The following is a 26,397-nucleotide window of genomic DNA, read 5'->3' as shown; positions in this document are numbered from 1 at the left end:
TTTTCGGTGAGGCAAAACACGACAGATAGCGTTTTGATGCATCTTTTCCACTAAACCTAAGTTTATTCAAACCATCACTTCACTCAGACACCTGTGTCTTCCTGAAGCAACATCAGATGCACACATGCATTCATCTCATCTCATGTTCAATTCTCACTACACTTGGCACCCACACGCATCCATAATCACATCATATCACTCTCAATCTTCATTCACCTACAGAAGGTCTATTTGAGCATTAACAGCATATCAACTGTTAAAAAGATTGTCCCACAAAGTTATCAATGTTGATTGTATTTCCTGTTTGTCAATTTCAAAATCATTAGTTTAATTTGAAGAATTAAAACTTTTAAACGTCAAACTGGTTTCCTCATTGAACTGAAACACAGACACTCAGATATTATCGGCAGTTTATGGATGAAAACAACCTTTGAGTCTTCTGAACAATATAAAATTTGGTTATTGATTTATTAAAATTAATATTCCGAATTAATACGTAGCATGGTTTCTCTTTCATAAAAGAGCATAAATCCATAACGCTACATGTACTTTTAGGAACCGTTGGAAGTTTTTGAATCTGATCAGCCATTCAATAGTTATAAAACGGAGCATTTTGGATGACAAACAGCACGTCTCTGAATCTGAGTTGTGATTCGTTGCGCTCAAGACGGAATCCCGGTGACTACCGTAATGTATTGTATATGCACGAAAAGCCCCATTTTTAATCTTTTCAGCACTTTTTGAATTTTAGTGATATCTTGAACGGTTCAGGAATTATGGTAACGAGAAGTATGTCCAATCCCGTCTGCGGCCACAGGTTGGTAATAAGAATATTGTGGCATTAACAGAGGGGTGCCGGCGGTCAGGTCTAGGAGGCCCCCCAACACAAGGGGGCCCCAGGTGACCGCCTACCTATGCCTAATGGTAAAACCGCCTCTGTCCGTGGTGACAGTGCAGCTGCTCAGTCGCTCGGTGAGCTCCAGCACCACCCGCCTCCCTTGCTCCCTTTGTGCCGGGGCGTCTCGCGTCATCTTGCCCAGGTAGGGAAAAATCCCCCAGACATAAGAGGCCACATCGCACACCACCCACAGCTTGATGCCATATTTTGCCGGCTTTGAGGGCATATACTACTTGGAAGTTGCAGCGACCTCTGAATCCGACGAGCTGTTCATCCACACATACATCTTCACCGGGGTTGTAGGCAAGAGGGAGCCAGCCCACCCGGAAGTCCCACACCTCCCAGAGGGGAGCGAGCTTGTACTGCTGCACCAACCGGCGTGCTGCCCTCAAGCGGTCATCAAACTGTTGCCGTCAGCAAATGGAACCTTCGCAGGCTCATTGTGGCTCTGAAAATCGGCCTCTCTGTTTCCTCCCAGAGGCTTTTAGTAAATTCCCCCAGGAACGGAGCACCCCCAGCGGGGACGAGCAGCCCAAGAAATGCGTGGAGTTCCACGTCGTCAACATCTGTCCAGTTGTCATACTTTCTCCTCCCCTCTATATTATTAGTGTGTTTAATTATTATATCAAGGATTGTTCTTGTTAAAAAAATAAATCGAAGCCGTCTAGGAAGCGGGTGATCCCTCGACGAAGGAAGTGTGAGGCCGACAGAGAATCCTGATGTCAGGTGTTGATCTGCGTTGAAACTTCTTCTCATGCTTGTGGCAGAAAGAAATTAATCCGGATCCGAGTCTCATATGTACTTTTAGTGAATTGGTGCGCCTGTGTAAACTGACCCCAACTCCATGTAAACAAACTCAGCTCTGCAGGAATTTGTTTTGCAAAACAAATGTATGCCTTTGAAGTTTTTCAGCCTTCATCTTAATTTTCATCCATGCAAATGCTTTGTGCTTGTTGAAATAACAGTTTGCAAAAGTAAAATTGTGAGTAACTGAAATTTTGCAGAAAATCCTTTGGTTTTTATATGTAGCATGCCTTTGATGAATATTCATGATTTCAACAGTGTGCATGAGAACCTCGCCCCCCCCCCCCCCCCCCCCCCCCCCCACACACACACACACACACACACACACACACTCCCCTTGCCACACCTGCACAACTACTCTAAATAATGATCACAGATCTGTCTTTTGAAGATTTGTAAAGTGCTTTGATCCCTGCATGCAAGCATGCCTGCACAAGCATACAGAGTGACACATGTCAAAATGCCATTTTGAGAATGAGTAGATTTTCTACTTTCAGTAAAGGCTTATTTTTTAAGGCACACTGTAAAAACACAATTACCAAAAATTCAGAACACACACATGCAAACTATTGTATGGAATCTCTAAATAACACACAAACCATTTTTTTTGCAAAATATGTGTTATAATGGAGTCAGAAGTAAAGAAATACAGCAGAATCATTTAATTCAAATGCAGTGTCAGTCATTGCCCTGCTATATATGGAGAAAATACGCCATCTATTGGAAAACGGTAAAAACTAACCATCGAATGAATGAATGAATGAATGGTCTGAGAACACAGACAAAATAATATTTTTTTAAAAATTATGCTAATATTTATGCTTATCATAAAAATATGATTTACATGGAAGTCAATGGCGCAAAAAAAAAGCAGAAAGATGCTTAACGCTACTAAAAAATTATGCGTTATAATAAAGGAAGTGGAAGATTTTTTCTAACTATTTTTAGTAATTCCTTCAAAAATACACATCCTCCCCAAAAATAGATCAATTGCATTAACATAGCCAAAGTTATACACAAAAATACATGAGTCAGCACAAACAAATGCTTTAATGTTGGGTAAGGGTTAAATCATTTTCTTGAACCAGTTTGAGCTAAAATGACCCTTTACTGGGTGAATGACCCACACCGCCTTGTGTGGCCAGAATAGGGCTTGGGATTATGTTGTCATCAGTGACGCAGCTGCCATGTTGGCGACTTTCAAGTCCTTAACTGTTACTCCAGACACCAGCATGCTCACTGTCAGTCTTGCAACTTCATTTATTCTATTATTCATTGGATCGGTTATATTACGCAACCACGGTAAATTGTTGCTGTGTTGTGGGGCGTAACGTGATCCCCAGGGAAAAAGGTGGAAAACAAGCTAACTTTTCACGGAGACCAAGTATCTATAACAGAGTCTCGTCGGCCCGCTTGGATCACAACTGTAAAGCAACCAAACATCACCTTCTGGAGTATTTTCATTTTTTTAAGTTACAGATGGTGTATGTTTTTTACTCATCGTGTCTTTCCTTCAACAGCAACATGCACACACAACACACACACACACTGGTAGGCTAATGACGGCGCACTGACACAACACAATTCCTCCTGCTACACTTCTTCTATAGGATGACAATTTTGATCGTTTTACTAGGAAAACAAGCAAAAGAAACGTTTACGTCTCACCCGCACGTTTACATCCGCTCACACCACAAACATGTAGGCCGAACACGTCTGTTATGCAGAGCTACAGTGGCAACACGTTGTCGTTGGTTCTCTAGTCTTGGGTCTTTCATATGGATCCAAACCCTTAATAATGCTAATACTGGTCCCTGGCTTTCCTCTTTAACATATGCCTGTATATTCCCCACATCCGTTTAGGGATTTTAACATGTTAACGCTTCCTTTCTCCAAAATCTGCTTCTTCTCTGCAGCACACGGTTTGTTTACACTCGTAAGGTCATCAACATGTCTTCCACATCCCAGAATGCAACAAATAATCACGTGTGATCCCGAGCCTTGTAACGAATTTGCAACTTCGGACTGCCAGTCCAGTCTGTTGGACTTAGAAAAAAGTTGAGCTGACATACTTGGTGCAGCAGTCTGCTTCCAGCAAGTTTCCTTCATGTTATAGATCATGACCACAGCTGATTTGTTTGATTTACTTGTGAATCGCTACTGTCGATATTAATGAAGGCTGGGGAGACATTTCAACAGTTAGATTAAGGTGTTAAAAAAACAATCACACAGCGAGGAGCTAAGTTGTGCTTAGGGGTTCTACTAAAGGGACACTAGGAACGCTAAAAGCAAGCCATAACTGCCTAGTCTCCCCTTAAAACATTTAGTTAATTTAGTATTTTCTAAGTTTTTTTAGTTTTGCACAGTCCGTGTAAAAATGCTTCAGGATAGATTCCTCTGCATGTAGTACTAAAAACACGACAAAGGAATCTTGTTTCCTATGCTGTGATGTTTGAGTTACTGAGCTTTAAATCCAGCGGCGCTACGGTAGCAACAAAGAGAGCTGCAGGCACAATTTAGGAGCAGCACTTCATGATAAAAGGAGACAAAGATTCCTTACTGAGAAAATAAAACAGACATGGTGGCCATGATGAGACTTGTTTTACTGAAGCTACACACACTCTGAACCTTCAGATCAGCAGGTCTTGCATTTGCATGTGGGTGTTTTTATGCTTTAGATGTAGAAAGTTTCTCTTGAATGGTTCCTGCTCTGGTTAGAAGTCAGCTCGTCTCCTTCAGGAAAATTCTCACCGGCTCTCTGAACTGCAGGGAAGATACTGGCCGACCACAACGACCCCACACAGCCCCACTTCTAATACTAAAAGTAATCCTTTAAAAAAACATTTAAATTAAGAAACAACTAAACACTGTTGCTTTTTGTGAGAGAAGCTTCAGGCAGGGGCTTAACACAACATCCTACACTGTTGGCACTCACTAGCGTCTCCCCCACATTACTCTTTACTATGATCGTTCAGATCTTCACTTAACTGTAAATGCCTCATGAAAAAAGGACAAAATCATCAGTTTGTCTGCAGATGGAAAATAAGCTGTTCACTACAATAATTATAGCATTTTGAGTCAAATATATTATAAGTAATGTTAGGTGAAGTACTAGTTATGCTTGATAATTACTTACTAACTGCAGAGGCTCTTCCAAAATCGCTTCAGTCTATAGACATTAAACACATTTCTGATGTCAACACTCCAGAATTATAAACTCAGTGATTTCTGAACAAAACATGTTTTAAATGGCTTCAACTTCTTCAATAATAGAACTAGTGAACTCAGCAAGCAAGTTTACGATGTAGAACGCTTCATGAAAAGAATATGTGAACATATGTGTAATCAGCAGTTTGTGCTTTCCCTTCATGCATTAAGGACAGAGCTGCAGCCTGCTGGGGGAGATGAACAAGGCCGGCCGAGTGAGAGAGAGAGAGAGAGAGAGAGAGAGAGAGAGAGAGAGAGAGAGAGAGAGAGAGAGAGAGAGAGAGAGAGAGTGTGTGTGTGTGTGTGTGTGTGTGTGTGTGTGTGTGTGTGTGTGTGTGTGTGTGTGTGTGTGTGTGTGTGTGTTGGCCAATATGTGTTTCACGCACCCGGCTGGCTCCTCATCAACTTATTTTTCCAAATTTGGTCTCAACTGCACTTTTTTCTGCTCCAAATCTCCTAATTATTGGATGAAAGAACAAAGTCAGAGACAAAAATGTGTGTAAGTGCACTGCCTGGACAAAAAAAAGTCTCCACCAAAAAAAAAAACCCAATAAAATTAAACAAAGGTCACTCTAGTAGTTTGTTGCCTTGAACTTTTGATTACGACATATCCGATGTGGCGTTGTTTCGATAAGCTTCTGCAGACGTCACAAGATTTATTTCCATCCAGTGTTGCATTAATGTGTCACTAAAACCTTGTATTGATGATGGTAGAGCTGCACAAAGCCTTCTCCAGCACATCCCAATGATGTGGCTAAGGTCTTGACTCTGTGGTGGCCAATACATATGTAAAAATGATGCGTCATGCTCCCTGAACCACTTTCTCACTACTGGAGCCCATCGAATCCTGGCGTTGTCATTTTGGAATATGCCCGTGCCGTCAGGGAAGATGGAATAACCTGGCCATTCAGTATAATCAGGTAGTCAGCTGACCTCATTCTTGGAGCACATCCTGTTGAAGAACATAGACCTGAACAACTGCAGCAACCCCAGATCATAGCACTGCCCCCACAGGCTTGTACAGTAGGCACTCGGCATGATGCCTCTCTTCTTACCCTGATGCACCATCACTCTGGAACAGGGTCTATCTGGACTCATCAGTCTTTAATTACGTGTTTTCTGTAAAGTGACCTTGGGTGTCCTGAAAGGCGCTTTGAAATAAAATGTATTAATATTATTATTATTATTTAATAATGCTGTGGCGGAGCACACCTGAGGCCGATCACCAGGAGAAGAGTCTGATTGCCCTGAGACCTGGGACGAGCACTAGGAGTGTGTAGGTCAGACCAGGAGAGCCTAATACAGAGTTGAACCTGCAAGCTGTGTGGTCTGAGTGGTGTGGGTGAACCCAGTGTAGCTGGTGTATTGCTACAAATGCAATCTGCAATCTCCTTAGATGTTTTCTCTGACTGATGCATGCCGATGATCTGACCCTTCTCAAACAGACTAACATCTTTTCCACGACCACCAGATGTGTCTTTCCACATGGTTGTTTAAGAAATGAGAAGAAACTCATTGCACCAGTTGGGGTTAAATAACATGTTGTCAGCTGAAAGATAATCACCCATGCAGTACTTATCCAATAGGAAGCCCCAACCTATTTGCTTAGTTAAATCCAGGTGGCAACTTATTTTGGACAGGCAGTCCATATATATATATATATATGAAACTGCAAAATATCACACATTTTAAAAGCTCACTGTACCTCCAACTATACTCAAATCCCATTATATGCAATTTAAATAAATATGAAATGAGCTGAAACTGTTACGTGTGGACTAAAACCAAAAAGGGGACCAATCTTTTTTTCACAGCTCTGTTTTTGTTCAGGAACATAGAAAAATGTTCTTTTTACTGAACAGTTTGAAGACTTTTTATCCTGCAGCTTTAGTTTGCCGTCATGCTCCACTGATAAGAGCACCGGTCTTCCTATAGGAGGAACCTGGCCTGATCTAAATTCCTCATGGAATGAAGTAGAAAACTGTCTTGTTATTTAACTCTTCTACAAACTAAATAGATTCTCTTTTTACATTTTCCGTTTCAGATTATCACCTTTCCCGCAGACAGAGCAGCAATAGGGTCTCTCTCCAGTGTGCAGCCTCTCGTGGTACCTCAGGCTGTGGGGGTCCCTCAGAGACTTCCCACAGAAGCTGCAGAGAAATCCCCCTTTGGTGTGGGAGAACATGTGTCGCTGGAGATCAAGCTTCTGGGTGAAAGCCTGGCTGCACTCGAGGCAGGGAAACGGCCTCTCTCCTCTGTGAAGTCTCAAATGGTACTCTAGGTTCCCTGAGGCGGACAGACAGACCAAGACCAAACATGTTAGGGTGGAGGGGGAGGCGACAAAGAGAGGAGGACTCAAATGATTATGTATCAGTCCAATAATGTGAGAAAATTTGCCTTTAAACAAAAAAAAATTATGCTGCCAGTTTGACGGATGGCAGGCTGCAGTAATTGATCACAGCTGGAAGTTTTTTCTCAGATGAATTTTTCTTCTACGGCAAAAATTAACTCATCAATGCAACAGCAACGGGTTTACAGACAGAAACACAAACTTTAACGTGACAGGTTTTTGTTTCAGATGACTATTTATTTATTTTATCAAATTATTTAAGAATTTGATGGATTTAAATGTCCACACTTTTGTCAGTAATAGGATTATTATTACACACATATGCTCAAAATAATCATATTTCAAAAGCCTTTCATTCCTTGAATCAAAGCCTGTCACCCGCTGCCTTTCATGACACGTTTTCCACTCAGGTCATCTTATGGTGAAACGTGATGAAATGAAACCAATTGGGTCAAACTTTGAAAATGATTTTAGCAGTTTCCCAACATCTCATACAATGGGTTTGACACACGACCTGCAAGACATGGTTTACTGTTCAGATTGGATTAAAACGCTAAATGGTTGTTTTTTTTACTAGTGAAGATAGCAGTTTAGATCACATGACCTGTCTTAATGTATTAGGTTAATGTGTGTATTTATATATATGAATAAAACTAATTTTTAAATGTATTTTAACACAACTTAATATATATGGAGCTGAGCTATGATGACTTCTCCTCTACCTCCTCCACATAAAGTGACTGTCTTCCTTCAGTTTTGGGTCTTTTTCTTAAAATCAGATGAGTTGCTCCACACACCCGTGAAAATTAATAAAATCTTTATTTTCTGATACAAATGCACTAAGTAACAAGCTTTATGATCAATGAAAATAGTCAAAGTTAAACTTGTGTTTAGCTCTTTTTTTAAGCGTGTGCTATAGAATCACATCACAAAGAGGAAGAAAAGACAGTAAAACTGACAGCATTTGTTCTTTTCCTCAGTGACAACAAAATCATTAACAGTGTTTCTGCAGGAAATGAAGACTCCAGTGTCCGTATGTACGAATAAAGAGCTGTCAAAGAAGGGCGCTAAACACACACCACCCCCTTTAGGGGAGGTAACAATAAGAGAGAACAGATGTGAACTAAACACCAGACAGAGCCTCACAGAGGAGAGCAGCTGCCCTAAGCACAGTCTCCTCACTGCCACAAGCTCTTAAAGCTGCGTGCCACAGCAACATTCTGCAGGATGGAAGAATGTCGGACCAGAATGCATTGCTTCAAACCATCATGTATCATGTCAAGTCAGCGCTGCGTGGCGGTACATCAAGTCAACATCATTAAATGTCTGAGTCAGTCACTAAAGCAGGTGTCCTCGGGTAAGGAAACAAGGAACGAACAAAGGAATAAGAAAACAAACAAATGAAACCATTAAGAATTTTAGATCAGTCTCTTTAAACAGTGACATTAGGCTTTAAGTCCAAAAAGTAAAGTACCGTCAGGTATTAGTTACAATCTACACTGAATGTTTTGCATTTTTAACAATAAACAACACATTTTATTTAAATTTAAAAACAACAAGTGAAAAACAGCAAAAAGGATTCAACTATGTGTTGGAAGTAAGTTCCTTTTAAATGTATGTGGCTCTCAGTGATGCCAGTAACGCGTTACAAAGTAGCACGTTACTCTAATATAGTCATTTCTTGGTAATGACTAATCTACCGCGTTACTATTTCCACATTAGTAAACAAATTAAAGTTACTTGTTCAAGCCATTGTGAGTTATTTTGTCCTTTACTCTGAATTTTTTCTGCTTAAGAAAATCCTGAGCAACGGAAAACTAACACGGCAGGGGCAGAGCCAAGATCAGCCATGCATAATGCATTTACCCAATCAACGCGGACTTTCCACGTACATGGGAAGCAGTATACTGCTTTACCAAACAATAGAACGGTCTCGTATGCGACAGTTCACGGGATGTTTTTGTTCTCACCTACCAAGCAGCGCCAGCTAGGGACGTACTACAGTGTGAGCAACAATGGCGGGAGGAGAGAGAGGTGCATTTTCCAGCTGGAAATATATCGTCACTATTTTGAGTTTGGATTAGTTAAATATTAAGGTTCGTTGTACACTTTGCAGGGTTTCCCCCAGAAAATGAGTTAAGCCTGGCGGGTTCGGCCGTCAGGGTGTGGGGGGGGGGGGGGGGGGGGGGACGCGCGCTGTGTCCTGCAGCGCTCCTCTATGAGAGCGGGGATGGGGGGGTTACACACATTCCGCTGCTGTTTCTCACCAGTATCAGCTGATGGAGGGCTCTAGTTTCGCTGCGCCGTTCGTGTCAGCGGACACAATAGGGTCTGGGAGGGGGGCGGGGCATGACGCTTAGCCTGGCGGGTGGACAAGCAAAGCCTGGCGGCCTGCCAGGCTTATAAAGCACTGGGGGAAACCCTGCTCTGTGCTGGCTCTGTGTATTTATTTTTTTTATGAATACTATTTATTTTAAGTGAGGTCAAGAAAGACTATTTTTTAATCTTATTTTTATACAAACATGCATTATGTCAGGCATCAGGTTTTAAGTTCAACTTAAAATGTAAGAAGATACTTTGTTGACATTACTGTTAAAAAACACTTGCAATAAAGTGAGTGTTGGCAAAACCAGTTGTAGTTTTTATGTTGAGGCAGTGGAGAGTGTTTTTGGTAAATGCTAAACGTAACAAATAAAGTAACTCGTAATCTAACTTAGTTACTTTTTAAATGAATGAATCAGTAAAGTAACTAAGTCACTTTTGGAAGGAGTAATCAGTAGTCAGTAATCAGATTACGATTTCAAGGTAACTGTGGCAACACTGGTGGCTCTTTATAAGGGATGTTGCGTTTGCAACACCAAAGTAAAGATAAGCTAAAAAGATCCCTGACTAATCTATCTCTGAGCAAATGCGACATCAGTCACCTGAAGTAAACCACCGCAGGACAGCAAGCAAGTTTATTTCACCTGAGTTCATAGAATCATAGTGTTCTTCCCTGGGTTGCCATGGCAACACCATCCCCTGGTGACCTGACTCAAATCTGCCAGTGGTACAGGCATGTTTTGTTAATCTTGTTTATGAGTGAGATAATAACAAACCTTGTAATAATAACATGAAAAGTAGAGTCAGGAGGTCAGCAAACGTCTGCACCAAAATAGAAAATATCTTCAGTGTTGTTTTATTTTGAAAAGCTTTAAGATTTTTTGCTCAAATCTCTTTAATGTGTCGCCAAAGTTGCTGCATCCCAACAAACATTCGGACGTTTAATCAATGGTGAAACAACGTCCGTCCCATCATAGTTGAAAAATAGTTCCAAAATGAAAGTTGAACCGACGTCTTTTCTGGACGTGAATTACACGTAACAATTAAACATGTAACTACAAATTTGAGTGGATTTTTAGGAAATGTTATGTTAACTTTTATTTTTTATTTGGACCGTCCTCATTTTTGACCGTGGACACCACGTCTCCGCCGGACCAATGTTTTGTAGGGTCCTACCGCGACTTTTTGGCTGTGGACACGGCGTTGCCATTGGACCAATATTTGCTGGAATGCTATGTTGAACTATACTTAAGTAATTGTCAAAATAATAATTATACAAATAACTGTAGGCACATACAAATGTATCTGAATGGATTTCTGAGACATGCTCTGTTAATTAATTTATTTTTTTTACAAATTCGGGCCGTCCTACCGCGACCATTTTTGGACGTGGACACCACGTCGGCGTCAGACCAATGTTTGTTGGGATGTTCCTATAGAGAGGAAAACTGACTATCTACTTGATGACAGGAAGATAATATGAAAGGAGAGGTATTTATAAGGGGAGCGACCGTCAAGACCATCATCCTTTTAATCAAAGGGGAGATGCATCCAAATTATTCATTAAGTTGTTTTCCTCCTAATAAAGTATCATAGCAGCAAATCACATCAGAAATAGAAAAAAAAAGTGTCTTTTGAGATTGCAGAGATCAGTCAAGGTTATCAGCTTTAGTTATATACACACAATAACAATCTCACAGCTGCTTTGGCTCATAAAACTAATTAAAGTCATGAATGTCACAAAAACACGTAGACGCTCCTGAAGCAGATATGTTTACTTATATAAGAAAATATTGGTAAATTTCTAGCTGACTGTGACTTTTACACAAGTAATCTTATTCTGAGTTCATGGCAATAATATACATGATAATATTGACATTTTACTGGGTCTAACATTTTATGAATGCTTTTGAAGCTACCAACTGTCCTCTAGCATTATTTTCCATTTTTAAATAAAAGAAATATTAACTAAAAGTACTTTTGGCTGTCAGTGATGAATCATCCAACATCAAATTAGCATAATTTTCTAATAGTGTGTGTGTGTGTGTGTGTGTGTGTGTGTGTGTGTGTGTGTGTGTGTGTGTGTGTGTGTGTGTGTGTGTCTGTGTGTGTGTGTGTGTGTGTGTGTGTGTGTGTGTATGCGTGCATAAATTCTCATAATTTAATTTAACAAACACTGAGTCATGATAAGATGTGCATCAATGATTGCTCAATGTTTGGAGTCAACCAAATTCAAGATGGCAGCCAAAGCAAGTCAATTATAGAGAGCCTAAGTCTCCTCCCTTTCCAGTCGGCACATGGGTCCCTAGAAAAACAAAAAAAATGAACGCAAGTCAATGGGGTTAAAGAGCTATTTTCTAATCCGCTTTGCCTTACTTTGTTTAAACAAGGCGTTGCACATGAAAAGAAGCTATCCCATTGTAATGTGCATTTAGCAGAGGTGGAAAGTAATGAATTACATTTACTCATGTTACTGTAATTGAGTAGCTTTTTTTGTATATTTATACTTTTGAAGTCGTTTTTAAAATCTGTACTTCATCACGTTACATTTTACTTTTACTTGAGTAAGTTTTAAAAAAAGAATTGTAATTCGCTACATTTTAAATCATATCCGTTACTGAGTAAAAATAAATTATAGGCTTAATAAATTAAAAACATTGCGTGTAGCAGGAACAGAAAGAGACACCAGCATGAGCGCTGCGTCTAAACCGTGGGGGGCATGGGTGTACACTTTTGCTCAAAGACATCATAGTCCCTGTGATTCACTCGCTGTTTACCTCCTCTCTCCCTCCTCTCCTGTGGGTTGGAACCCGCACCTTTGCGCACCGGTGTGACGTCATCAGAATTCTGCTCGGCTCTGTAGCCGGACTCGGTTCCATGTTTGAAATGTGTTTCCCCAACCGCTCTGCACGGAAGTGGCAAAATAACGTTTAGCGCTCCTAACAAGTGGATTCTCAGCACTTTGCTCATAAAACAGAAGACCAGCAGGCATATGTGAGTTAAAACATCCTGATACTGTTCAGGTGTAAACATTGTGCTCCATCCCTGTGTTTGAACTAAGAAGTTGCTCCTTGATGCCACAGATTTATGATGATTTAGCTTGTTTCTTTATTTTACTCCAGAATAAGAGATTAAATTATTACAAAAGTAGTTCAATGTAGTTTAATTAGTCATTCAAAAGATTTTAACATGCTGCAGTGTGTACGTGTGTGTGTGTGTGTGTGTGTGTGTGTGTGTGTGTGTGTGTGTGTGTGTTACACATATAGGACTGCATGAGGCAGCATGGTTTCATGAAATCCATGCATCTTATATCTTGGCTGAAGTAATGGCTCAGGAAAATAACTTCTATTTCATAAATAATGACATCTCTGCAGTGTTCATGATAACATTCTATGTTTTACCTCCCAATATATCATGATACAAGCCTTTTAAAACATGTTAAAGTGTTACAAGAGGAGATAAATGCATGAATTAAGTTCATGTTTGGAGACCAACCTTCACAGTTTGGAGGCTCACGCTGGTGAGGAGACACCATTAGTTCTAGTAACACCTGGGCTCCCAAGGTGTATTCTGACAGGATGGACGTTACGGGACCCTTAAGGATTCCAGTTGGATGATTGGAGGATTATTTAGGAGGACTGGAATGAACAAACTGATTTCAGTGGTGAAGGTTTAACTGAGTGAGTGAACCCACTACCAAGGATGAACTCTGCTAACTTTAAAAATCAGCTGCTCTAAATAAGCATGAAGGTCAGAGAGGAGCTCTACATGGACATGGATAAAGGAACTGTAATGTAGAGGTAAAGTAGGGCAGGGCCAACGTTAACAGCTGTCATACGGTCCATCTGAAATGTTTGGCTTTCACTTAGCTTGTTATGTGACAGGTTAGAGCACAGTCTCATGTTAGAGTTTTTCATGAAATCATTGAGATACCTCACATACTGATGGCATCTAAAAATTAACTTTTTTTTCAAAATAAAGAATAATTTTAATCACAATTGAAACGTACAATCCTAGAAAAATCTCATCCAATCAATGTGCACGTCCTGTTCTCACGGATTAGATAGAAATCCTTCCATCAAACTCTGTGTGTGTGTGTGTGTGTGTGTGTGTGTGTGTGTGTGTGTGTGTGTGTGTGTGTGTGTGTGTGTGTGTGTGTGTGTGTGTGTGTGTGTGCGCGCACACATGAGCGTGTTGTGAACTGGTGTTGTGGTTTTGCACTGATGATGACAAAAATGTGTTTAAGTAACTTACTTTGAGTACATTTTATATACGATACTTTTTACTTTTACTTGAGTAAAAATTTAGGCAAGTACTTTTACTTGTACGTGAGTAAAAAATGATCAAAGTATTGGTACTCGTACTTAAGTAGGAAATTTTAGTACTCTTTCCACCTCTGGCATTTAGTCCAACAATATTTATGGACTCCTGGGAGTGAGTAGGATCTGTTTAACGTGAGGAAATATGGGTTTTCTGTGCCAAAGGTTTCATTTGACTCGGCTGGGTCAAAGCTGGGTCACGCAGAACTTTAACCCACTTTTGCCGACATAAAGTCTGCAAGAGTCTGCTGCAAACCATAACATCTGAACACCTGCAGTGCCAGAAGATGCGTTCTCATGGAAGATAGTCATAACATAACAAAGTCTTAAACTTCCTTTGTTTATTAATGCTAAATAATCATTTTACCATTGTACTCATTATAAATGTATTTTAATCAAATGAATGATTATTATGCTTTGGGTAATCATAACTAATGAATCAATGCTTAATTAAGTAATGTTTTGAGGATGTTTGGTAACGACCTTCACACACACAAACACTCACTCAAACACTCACACACACACAAACTTTCACAGTAAACTCCAAAACACATTTGCTCTGACGCACAAGTTTTGCTTTGAGAAGAGAAAGGCTTTTGGTAAGTTTTCAGTTCATGATTCAGTTCGGGGTTTGACAACGAAAGAGAGAGGACGTGTGAACAACCGCTAACGGGGGAACGGAGCCCACCGCCCCCCCCCCCCCCCCCCCCCCTCACGCTGTTCCTGCCAAGCCAGACAGGAATAGCTGAATTGCAACCGCTAATGCAGACTCGTCCAGAGTCTTTGATTTTCGGAGTAATTTAAACTTAAGAAAGCGCATCTGCAAACGCTTCATCATCACGTGTACCGAGGGCATCTCTGGACCGGATCGGCGCACACCTTCATCTCCTCTGCCAGCCAAGGTGTGTCCTGGATGAAACATCCTCCTGGGACGTTCCGGATCTGAACGAGGGTCCTCGTACGGTGAGGCAGAACACAATAGATAGCGTTTGATGCATCTTTTCCAACAAAACCTTTATTCAACCCATCACTTTTCACTCAGACACCTGTTTCTTCCTGAAGCAAAATCAGACGCACACATGCCTTCATCTCACCTCATTATTAAATTTCACACATTCAACACAAGGTCTATTTGAGCAAGTTTAAAATATCAACTGTTTAAGATTGTTCAACAAAGTTGCCAATGTTGATTGTTGTTTCCTATGCTTGTCATTTCAAAATCATTAGTTTAATTTGAAGAATTAAAACTTTTAATTTTCAAACTTGTCTCTTCATTGAACTGAAACACAGACCCACGGATAGGGATGGGTACCGAATTCGGTATTTTTAAGGTACCGACCGAATTCCATAGTACCGACCGAGCACCGATTCACGTCATTTCAAACGGTGCCTCGTTTCGGTACCCGTCCTTCATAACGAGAACTTGCCTAGACAGCTGCGCATGCGCAAGAGTGTTGTGTCGTCAGTCCCTGCGAGTGAGTTGTAAACAGAGCAGCATGGTAGAAAGAACGCACGCTAAAGCTCGGGTCCACTTCTCTAAATGTGATGGGTACCTGGGTGATGAAACCAGCGACAGACAACGATCGAAGTGAGACATCCTCATCTTAATCTGCTCCGGTAGGTAAATGAAATGTTTAAGATAAAGTTACCTTGATATGTTAGCTTCCGTTTCGCTAATGGTGCGTTCGCTTTCTCCTCGGAACTCCGAATTTCCGCCTAGAAGAACATGAACGCGCTCTAAAGTTTGGCTTCACTTTACTAAATGCGACGGGTGATTGGGTGAAGATGAAACCAGCGACAACGATCTAAGTGTGAGGCATCATCGTTTTAATCTGCTCCAGCAGTTAAATAAACTGTTAAAGATAACGTAGCTTGATATGTTAGCTTCCATTGCTACCTTTGTTATCAGCTAATGGTGCGTTCGCTTTCTCCTCGGAAATTCTAACTTCCCAGTAGGAAAAATCAAATGAAAAAAGACGGCAAAAGGAATGAAGATACACAGTAAATTTAGTTCACAGTAAAGATGTTTGCTTCAGTTTAATTATCAGCTTATAAAACTACAAGGACGATGTTAAAATACAAACAGTTGTATGTTATTTATCGTGATATTTATCAAATATGGTTATATATTGAGAAAAATATATATTTAATTATAAAAGAGAATTAAAATAATAAACACTCAAAAGTATCGAAAATTGGTACCGTTAAGTACCGGTATCGATTCGTAGGTACCGGGAATTAGTACCGGATCGATTCAAATGTCAAAGGTACCCATCCCTACCCACGGATAACAGCCAGATCGCTCGCTGGATGAGGGTCTGCCAGGCAGCGATGCGAGCAGAACCGGTGAGCACAGCAGCACACAGATTGAGGATAGCATCAGCAGTCTTAGTAATGACGGCTTTCGACTCCTCGGGAGCTTCCAGCTCCTCCATCATCTTTGAGACGCCGAAGGCAAGAAGGGCGATGTTATTCGCTGCAGCGCCGGTCTGAAAGGCACACTGATGTGCGCGGTCGGTGAGCCGCGTTAGCAGCTGGTCATGTTTTGAAGTGGGAACAGCTCACGGGCCAGCGAGGTGGTTCTTGGCGCCGAACAGCGAGGCCAAGTCCGGCTCTAGCGGAGGAACGGACGGCCAGCCTTGGTCGGAAAACCCCTCGACCTTGGTGATGGGCGCATACGTGGAGACTGGCGCCTTGAGCTTGGCAGGCTCGGAGAAGGCGGCAGACCAGCAGCTCATAGCAGCGGGGAAGCGCGGCCAGATAGGGTCTGGACAGCGTGTCTGAGTCGCCCCGAAAATTCCCGCCAAATCATCCGCTTCAGGCGGTGCCGGTTCTGGCACAGCTAGCCCCTTGCGGGCTGCTGCCGCAGAAATTATGGCGGGCAGCTCCTGGAGCAGTGCTCTTACTGCTGGCAGGGAGGAGCGAGAAGCCACTGGGGCAGGAGGACCCGCTGAGCGAAGCTCGTCGACCTCCGTTATGTCTAGGAAGGATGCCGCCTCATCGTAGTTTTCGCTGTCGGTGACGTCATCCAGCCGGTTGAAGCCAGCCGGCTCCTGACCGGCGTCGAAGAAATACAAAGCCTTGTCCAGCGGGTACGAGTCAGCGACCGGAAATTCTTCGTCGGCGGCGGGAGTGAAGTACTCGACCCGGCGAATCTTCTCCGCCACGGGCAGAGCGGCACAGAACGGGCACGAGGCCTGCGGGGTCAAGGCCAGGCCAGCGTGGTGAGCCCCGAGACAGACCTCACACTTAGCGTGCAGGTCACCGCTGGAAATGGAGCCCGTCTGGCAGGTCGGGCAGGGTCTGGCATCGCTGGACATGGCTGGTAAGTCGTCTTCGGATAATGTTGCTCTTTTTAGGATAATATTTGCTCTTTAATAAAGCTCTCAAGCTTGGCATGAAGAGAAAAAGGAGGTGAGCAGTATGGTCACTGCGGTTATATACCACGAGGGGGCCCACTATTGGTGGGCGTACATTTTAGCTCTTCATGACTGGCTGATGCGGAGATCATCCTTCCAATAGCAGCTAGCTTAAGGGCTAAGACTAGACGAAATAGAACTACAAAAAATGAAAAAATCTAATCATTTTTTGTGTGTTATGTCCAGATGACCTCTTTTGTGGGTAAGTTGTCACAGCCTTGGAGTGTCACAAATAGGCGTAAAAATATTTTTTGCTCACTTTGTAGTTTTTGTTTGATGTCATATTTTCTAAAATACACACGTTAAAGTCCTTTGAGCACAAAAAAATGCACTTACAAAGATGGCCAGTTGAACACTTTATTAAAGCACATGAACAAAAAAAGTGTGCGTGTGTGCATGTGTGTGTGTGTGTGTGAGAGAGAGAGAGAGAGAGAGAGAGAGAGAGAGAGAGAGAGAGAGAGAGAGAGAGAGAGAGAGAGAGAGAGAAACACAGAGGGGAGTGAGCTAACAGCTGCAGGTTAAGCACTCAGCTGATAAGTGCTCCTCGCACACTGCCTGTCCACATTTTCTGCCAAAGCATGCATGCAAGCCTGCGCTTCGGTATGTAGTTCACCGCGGTGGTGGAGTAGGTGAAGGCGAAGAGGGAGGACAGAACCGCTCTGCTTCTCATCTGCAGCAGCTGTAAGTTGCGACGAGCTGAAATTAAAATAAATGAATAAATAAATAAAATATGCAATTAGGTTGGCGAATTATAATAAAACTAAATAAATTACCTTGTCCAAGTTGTCAACAGCCCCTTTGCAGTGGTTGTAATCAAGGATTACAGTCGGCTTCTGCTGCGATCCCTCCTGGATCTCAACCCGATGGTGTTTGGTGCTGAGGAGCAGAACGTCCCGTCTGCGCTTCGGTATGTAGGTCACCGCGGTGGTGGTGGAGATGACGGCGAAGAGGGAGGACAGAACCGCTCTGCTTCTCATCTGGAGCAGCTGTGGTGGCAGCTCTGGCTTGTTGCGCCTAACTGTTCCCACAAGACACATTTTATTTCGGAGCAGCTCTTCTCCAAGGGCTAATGATGTGAAAAAATTGTCCGTGGTCAGAGGCGGATTTAGCAATTTGGGGGCCCAAGGCGAACACAGACATGGGGCCCCTTACACAAAATTTTCAACAATCTTACCTTTAACTGGATTTGCGAAACTCTCCCCTCTTCTGACATGAGTTATTTTCCCTTTTTATTAGTCCTCCTCTTTTTTCCTGTTTTTCCCTCCTTTTGAGTGCTTTCAATATTTGCTCTGCTTTCTTTTTCCTGTCAGTGCTCCTGTGCATTTGCCTTTGTTTTTTTTTTCTATTTTCCATTTTGGTCTTTGTTTTCCTCCTTTTAAACATTTTCCATTGTCTTTCCTTTCTGCTTCCTTTTGATGTTTATCGAGAAACGACGTCACTTTCAGAAGTGAAAATAAAAGCTTTTATGAAACATGCAGCTTCTTTCTCTTATTGGAGCCACTAGGATAACTTCATGTCATGCTTAATGTTTTGACTATCGCTTTGAGTTTGTTACGAACGCTCCCACCTCTCTTCTTATTATTATTTGTGGTCTTATGGCACTTGGCAAACAACCATTTGGTGCATTACCGCCACCAACTGGATTGGAGTGGAATGACTACCAATCACTTCCTGTTTGTGCATCGCCGTCTTAATGACCCTCTTATGACCATAATTATAACAGGTCCGCCTGGTATTTTTTTTTAATCTTGTGGCTGTAAAATTGTAATAAAAAGTACAAAGTGTGTGTAACTCTTCTTTTTTCAGAACAACCTCAACTTTCAGTGTATGGTTTGTATTTAGAATTTATTTCTATTAAAGCCTTTAAAAAATCAGCTTAAAAGTGAGAAAAGCAAAAGACGGAATTGAATTTTTTTACATTTATTACTGAACAGGAACTTCAAAATTACTGGGTGAACAATTTGGAATGAACAATTTAAACTTTGATCTGTAATGCATCTATTCTTAAAAAAGTTTAAACCTTGGTATCTTTTTTAGCAGTTTTTAGGACCGTTTATTTTTGTAAACTTTCTGACGTTTTTATTTGATGTGGTAGACCTTGAAGCAGTTTCTCTTCAGCTACAGGCAGAGTCCTGCACACCTCACACTGCCATGGGGTGCAGACGTGCACTGCTATACCAAAAACTTTTTGTTTTAGCAAATGTAATTATTTATTGTAAAAAGATAAATAATGCTGGAATGTGTCACGCAGTCTCCCTCACAACCATCGACCTCCTCAAGGGAGGAACCGCAGAGCCGCTCAGACCATCCGAACTCCATTACTCAACATCCCCAGTGCCAGTCTTCCGGTTCACGTCACCCGCCAAGTCTACTTAAGGAAATGCCGCACAACGCCGAATCACTCAGTCATCGTTCTCACCGAACCGAACTCAGAGTCTAGACCAGATTGTCTCAGATCACTCAGCCTATGCAAACCAGATCAGCCAGATCTAAGAGACCTGACAACTCTTAGAAGTCAGCCCTGTGCTGTGGGAGCCGCTGTGCTCAGCTGTTTCTTCATACCGCTGCGCACCCGGCTCCTAGATTAAACAGCGTGATCACTCCACCCGGCGTCAGTCACTCCGCGCTTGGGTTAAGAAGCCACGCCACATCTCCAACTCTCGCTCAGCTCGAGTCAGCCACTACAGAATGAAGCTGAATCTTACAATTAGCAAATAGTTGAGGGTTGTTCAAATAAAAAAATAAAGAATGAACAAACGTTCATACCCTGGTTCACTGGAGATCTGTCCTTCTTCGTGGTCACTGTCTTCAGATATAAGCCTTCTGGGACACCTAATAGATCGTGTTGATTTTCTTTGAGGCATTTCCATAATTTCATGCTGGTTTTTATGCTAATTAGCTTCCCCGTTCCGTTATCCGCTTTCACCGCGGCGCTGCGCTCCGTTTCAATCAGGCTGTACAGCAGGATTTCCCCTCGTAGCGATATTTTCCATAACTCTGATTGCTTCATGCTATAGATCGTTGGAAAGCTGCTTTTATGTACTTTTAGGAACCGTTGGAAGTTTTTGAATCTGATCAGCCATTCAATAGTTATAAAACGGAGCATTTTGGATGACAAACAGCACGTCTCTGAATCTGTGTTGTGATTCGTTGCGCTCAAGACGGAATCCCGGTGACTACCGTAATGTATTGTATATGCACGAAAAGCCCCATTTTTAATCTTTTCAGCACTTTTTGAATTTTAGTGATATCTTGAACGGTTCAGGAATTATGGTAACGAGAAGTATGTCCAATCCCGTCTGCGGCCACAGGTTGGTAATAAGAATATTGTGGCATTAACAGAGGGGTGCCGGCGGTCAGGTCTAGGAGGCCCCCCAACACAAGGGGGCCCCAGGTTACCGCCTACCTATGCCTAATGGTAAAACCGCCTCTGTCCGTGGTGACAGTGCAGCTGCTCAGTCGCTCGGTGAGCTCCAGCACCACCCGCCTCCCTTGCTCCCTTTGTGCCGGGGCGTCTCGCGTCATCTTAACCAGGTAGGGAAAAATCCCCCAGACATAAGAGGCCACATCGCACACCACCCACAGCTTGATGCCATATTTTGCCGGCTTTGAGGGCATATACTACTTGGAAGTTGCAGCGACCTATGAATCCGACGAGCTGTTCATCCACACATACATCTTCACCGGGGTTGTAGGCAAGAGGGAGCCAGCCCACCCGGAAGTCCCACACCTCCCAGAGGGGAGCGAGCTTGTACTGCTGCACCAACCGGCGTGCTGCCCTCAAGCGGTCATCAAACTGTTGCCGTCAGCAAATGGAACCTTCGCAGGCTCATTGTGGCTCTGAAAATCGGCCTCTCTGTTTCCTCCCAGAGGCTTTTAGTAAATTCCCCCAGGAACGGAGCACCCCCAGCGGGGACGAGCAGCCCAAGAAATGCGTGGAGTTCCACGTCGTCAACATCTGTCCAGTTGTCATACTTTCTCCTCCCCTCTATATTATTAGTGTGTTTAATTATTATATCAAGGATTGTTCTTGTTAAAAAAATAAATCGAAGCCGTCTAGGAAGCGGGTGATCCCTCGACGAAGGAAGTGTGAGGCCAACAGAGAATCCTGATGTCAGGTGTTGATCTGCGTTGAAACTTCTTCTCATGCTTGTGGCAGAAAGAAATTAATCCGGATCCGAGTCTCATATGTACTTTTAGTGAATTGGTGCGCCTGTGTAAACTGACCCCAACTCCATGTAAACAAACTCAGCTCTGCAGGAATTTGTTTTGCAAAACAAATGTATGCCTTTGAAGTTTTTCAGCCTTCATCTTAATTTTCATCCATGCAAATGCTTTGTGCTTGTTGAAATAACAGTTTGCAAAAGTAAAATTGTGAGTAACTGAAATTTTGCAGAAAATCCTTTGGTTTTTATATGTAGCATGCCTTTGATGAATATTCATGATTTCAACAGTGTGCATGAGAACCTCGCCCCCCCCCCCCCCCCCCCCCCCCCACACACACACACACACTCCCCTTGCCACACCTGCACAACTACTCTAAATAATGATCACAGATCTGTCTTTTGAAGATTTGTAAAGTGCTTTGATCCCTGCATGCAAGCATGCCTGCACAAGCATACAGAGTGACACATGTCAAAATGCCATTTTGAGAATGAGTAGATTTTCTACTTTCAGTAAAGGCTTATTTTTTAAGGCACACTGTAAAAACACAATTACCAAAAATTCAGAACACACACATGCAAACTATTGTATGGAATCTCTAAATAACACACAAACCATTTTTTTGCAAAATATGTGTTATAATGGAGTCAGAAGTAAAGAAATACAGCAGAATCATTTAATTCAAATGCAGTGTCAGTCATTGCCCTGCTATATATGGAGAAAATACGCCATCTATTGGAAAACGGTAAAAACTAACCATCGAATGAATGAATGAATGGTCTGAGAACACAGACAAAATAATATTTTTTAAAAATTATGCTAATATTTATGCTTATCATAAAAATATGATTTACATGGAAGTCAATGGCGCAAAAAAAAGCAGAAAGATGCTTAACGCTACTAAAAAATTATGCGTTATAATAAAGGAAGTTGAAGATTTTTTCTAACTATTTTTAGTAATTCCTTCAAAAATACACATCCTCCCCAAAAATAGATCAATTGCATTAACATAGCCAAAGTTATACAGAAAAATACATGTGTCAGCACAAACAAATGCTTTAATGTTGGGTAAGGGTTAAATCATTTTCTTGAACCAGTTTGAGCTAAAATGACCCTTTACTGGGTGAATGACCCACACCGCCTTGTGTGGCCAGAATAGGGCTTGGGATTATGTTGTCATCAGTGACGCAGCTGCCATGTTGGCGACTTTCAAGTCCTTAACTGTTACTCCAGACACCAGCATGCTCACTGTCAGTCTTGCAACTTCATTTATTCTATTATTCATTGGATCGGTTATATTACGCAACCACGGTAAATTGTTGCTGTGTTGTGGGGCGTAACGTGATCCCCAGGGAAAAAGGTGGAAAACAAGCTAACTTTTCACGGAGACCAAGTATCTATAACAGAGTCTCGTCGGCCCGCTTGGATCACAACTGTAAAGCAACCAAACATCACCTTCTGGAGTATTTTCATTTTTTTAAGTTACAGATGGTGTATGTTTTTTACTCATCGTGTCTTTCCTTCAACAGCAACATGCACACACAACACACACACACACTGGTAGGCTAATGACGGCGCACTGACACAACACAATTCCTCCTGCTACACTTCTTCTATAGGATGACAATTTTGATCATTTTACTAGGAAAACAAGCAAAAGAAACGTTTACGTCTCACCCGCACGTTTACATCCGCTCACACCACAAACATGTAGGCCGAACACGTCTGTTATGCAGAGCTACAGTGGCAACACGTTGTCGTTGGTGCTCTAGTCTTGGGTCTTTCATATGGATCCAAACCCTTAATAATGCTAATACTGGTCCCTGGCTTTCCTCTTTAACATATGCCTGTATATTCCCCACATCCGTTTAGGGATTTTAACATGTTAACGCTTCCTTTCTCCAAAATCTGCTTCTTCTCTGCAGCACACGGTTTGTTTACACTCGTAAGGTCATCAACATGTCTTCCACATCCCAGAATGCAACAAATAATCACGTGTGATCCCGAGCCTTGTAACGAATTTGCAACTTCGGACTGCCAGTCCAGTCTGTTGGACTTAGAAAAAAGTTGAGCTGACATACTTGGTGCAGCAGTCTGCTTCCAGCAAGTTTCCTTCATGTTATAGATCATGACCACAGCTGATTTGTTTGATTTACTTGTGAATCGCTACTGTCGATATTAATGAAGGCTGGGGAGACATTTCAACAGTTAGATTAAGGTGTTAAAAAAACAATCACACAGCGAGGAGCTAAGTTGTGCTTAGGGGTTCTACTAAAGGGACACTAGGAACGCTAAAAGCAAGCCATAAATGCCTAGTCTCCCCTTAAAACATTTAGTTAATTTAGTATTTTCTAAGTTTTTTTAGTTTTGCACAGTCCGTGTAAAAATGGTTCAGGATAGATTCCTCTGCATGTAGTACTAAAAACATGACAAAGGAATCTTGTTTCCTATGCTGTGATGTTTGAGTTACTGAGCTTTAAATCCAGCGGCGCTACGGTAGCAACAAAGAGAGCTGCAGGCACAATTTAGGAGCAGCACTTCATGATAAAAGGAGACAAAGATTCCTTACTGAGAAAATAAAACAGACATGGTGGCCATGATGAGACTTGTTTTACTGAAGCTACACACACTCTGAACCTTCAGATCAGCAGGTCTTGCATTTGCATGTGGGTGTTTTTATGCTTTAGATGTAGAAAGTTTCTCTTGAATGGTTCCTGCTCTGGTTAGAAGTCAGCTCGTCTCCTTCAGGAAAATTCTCACCGGCTCTCTGAACTGCAGGGAAGATACTGGCCGACCACAACGACCCCACACAGCCCCACTTCTAATACTAAAAGTAATCCTTTAAAAAAAAATTTAAATTAAGAAACAACTAAACACTGTTGCTTTTTGTGAGAGAAGCTTCAGGCAGGGGCGTAACACAACATCCTACACTGTTGGCACTCACTAGCGTCTCCCCCACATTACTCTTTACTATGATCGTTCAGATCTTCACTTAACTGTAAATGCCTCATGAAAAAAGGACAAAATCATCAGTTTGTCTGCAGATGGAAAATAAGCTGTTCACTACAATAATTATAGCATTTTGAGTCAAATATATTATAAGTAATGTTAGGTGAAGTACTAGTTATGCTTGATAATTACTTACTAACTGCAGAGGCTCTTCCAAAATCGCTTCAGTCTATAGACATTAAACACATTTCTGATGTCAACACTCCAGAAATATAAACTCAGTGGTTTCTGAACAAAACATGTTTTAAATGGCTTCAACTTCTTCAATAATAGAACTAGTGAACTCAGCAAGCAAGTTTACGATGTAGAACGCTTCATGAAAAGAATATGTGAACATATGTGTAATCAGCAGTTTGTGCTTTCCCTTCATGCATTAAGGACAGAGCTGCAGCCTGCTGGGGGAGATAAACAAGGCCGGCCAAGTGAGAGAGAGCGAGAGAGAGAGAGAGAGTGTGTGTGTGTGTGTGTGTGTGTGTGTGTGTGTGTGTGTGTGTGTGTGTGTGTGTGCGCGCACACATGAGCGTGTTGTGAACTGGTGTTGTGGTTTTGCACTGATGATGACAAAAATGTATTTAAGTAACTTACTTTGAGTACATTTTATATACGATACTTTTTACTTTTACTTGAGTAAAAATTTAGGCAAGTACTTTTACTTGTACGTGAGTAAAAAATGATCAAAGTATTGGTACTCGTACTTAAGTAGGAAATTTTAGTACTCTTTCCACCTCTGGCATTTAGTCCAACAATATTTATGGACTCCTGGGAGTGAGTAGGATCTGTTTAACGTGAGGAAATATGGGTTTTCTGTGCCAAAGGTTTCATTTGACTCGGCTGGGTCAAAGCTGGGTCACGCAGAACTTTAACCCACTTTTGCCGACATAAAGTCTGCAAGAGTCTGCTGCAAACCATAACATCTGAACACCTGCAGTGCCAGAAGATGCGTTCTCATGGAAGATAGTCATAACATAACAAAGTCTTAAACTTCCTTTGTTTATTAATGCTAAATAATCATTTTACCATTGTACTCATTATAAATGTATTTTAATCAAATGAATGATTATTATGCTTTGGGTAATCATAATAACTAATGAATCAATGCTTAATTAAGTAATGTTTTGAGGATGTTTGGAAACGACCTTCACACACACAAACACTCACTCAAACACTCACACACACACAAACTTTCACAGTAAACTCCAAAACACATTTGCTCTGACGCACAAGTTTTGCTTTGAGAAGAGAAAGGCTTTTGGTAAGTTTTCAGTTCATGATTCAGTTCGGGGTTTGACAACGAAAGAGAGAGGACGTGTGAACAACCGCTAACGGGGGAACGGAGCCCACCGGCTCCCCCCCTCACGCTGTTCCTGCCAAGCCAGACAGGAATAGCTGAATTGCAACCGCTAATGCAGACTCGTCCAGAGTCTTTGATTTTCGGAGTAATTTAAACTTAAGAAAGCGCATCTGCAAACGCTTCATCATCACGTGTACCGAGGGCATCTCTGGACCGGATCGGCGCACACCTTCGTCTCCTCTGCCAGCCAAGGTGTGTCCTGGATGAAACATCCTCCTGGGACGTTCCGGATCTGAACGAGGGTCCTCGTACGGTGAGGCAGAACACAATAGATAGCGTTTGATGCATCTTTTCCAACAAAACCTTTATTCAACCCATCACTTTTCACTCAGACACCTGTTTCTTCCTGAAGCAAAATCAGACGCACACATGCCTTCATCTCACCTCATTATTAAATTTCACACATTCAACACAAGGTCTATTTGAGCAAGTTTAAAATATCAACTGTTTAAGATTGTTCAACAAAGTTGCCAATGTTGATTGTTGTTTCCTATGCTTGTCATTTCAAAATCATTAGTTTAATTTGAAGAATTAAAACTTTTAATTTTCAAACT

The 26,397-nt window shown here is 41.8% G+C and overlaps 1 protein-coding gene across 2 annotated transcripts in view; it reads right to left on the bottom strand.

Annotated features, from left to right (window-relative positions):
* LOC129155140 (zinc finger protein 408) overlaps window positions 1-26,397 on the bottom strand; it is a 63,465-nt gene that overhangs the window by 19,277 nt on the left and 17,791 nt on the right. The window contains exon 8 of one of the 2 annotated variants that reach the window (XM_070554682.1): window positions 6,962-7,195. The exons of the other annotated variant lie outside the window; for it this stretch is intronic. Coding sequence (XP_070410783.1) covers window positions 6,962-7,195 — 234 coding nt within the window. The remainder of the gene's footprint in view (window positions 1-6,961; window positions 7,196-26,397) is intronic. 2 annotated transcript variants of the gene reach the window in all.

The sequence above is a fragment of the Nothobranchius furzeri genome, chromosome 9, assembly GCF_043380555.1.
Source record: "Nothobranchius furzeri strain GRZ-AD chromosome 9, NfurGRZ-RIMD1, whole genome shotgun sequence".
NCBI lineage: Eukaryota > Metazoa > Chordata > Actinopteri > Cyprinodontiformes > Nothobranchiidae > Nothobranchius > Nothobranchius furzeri.
This window is presented reverse-complemented; position numbering and strand designations above follow the sequence as displayed.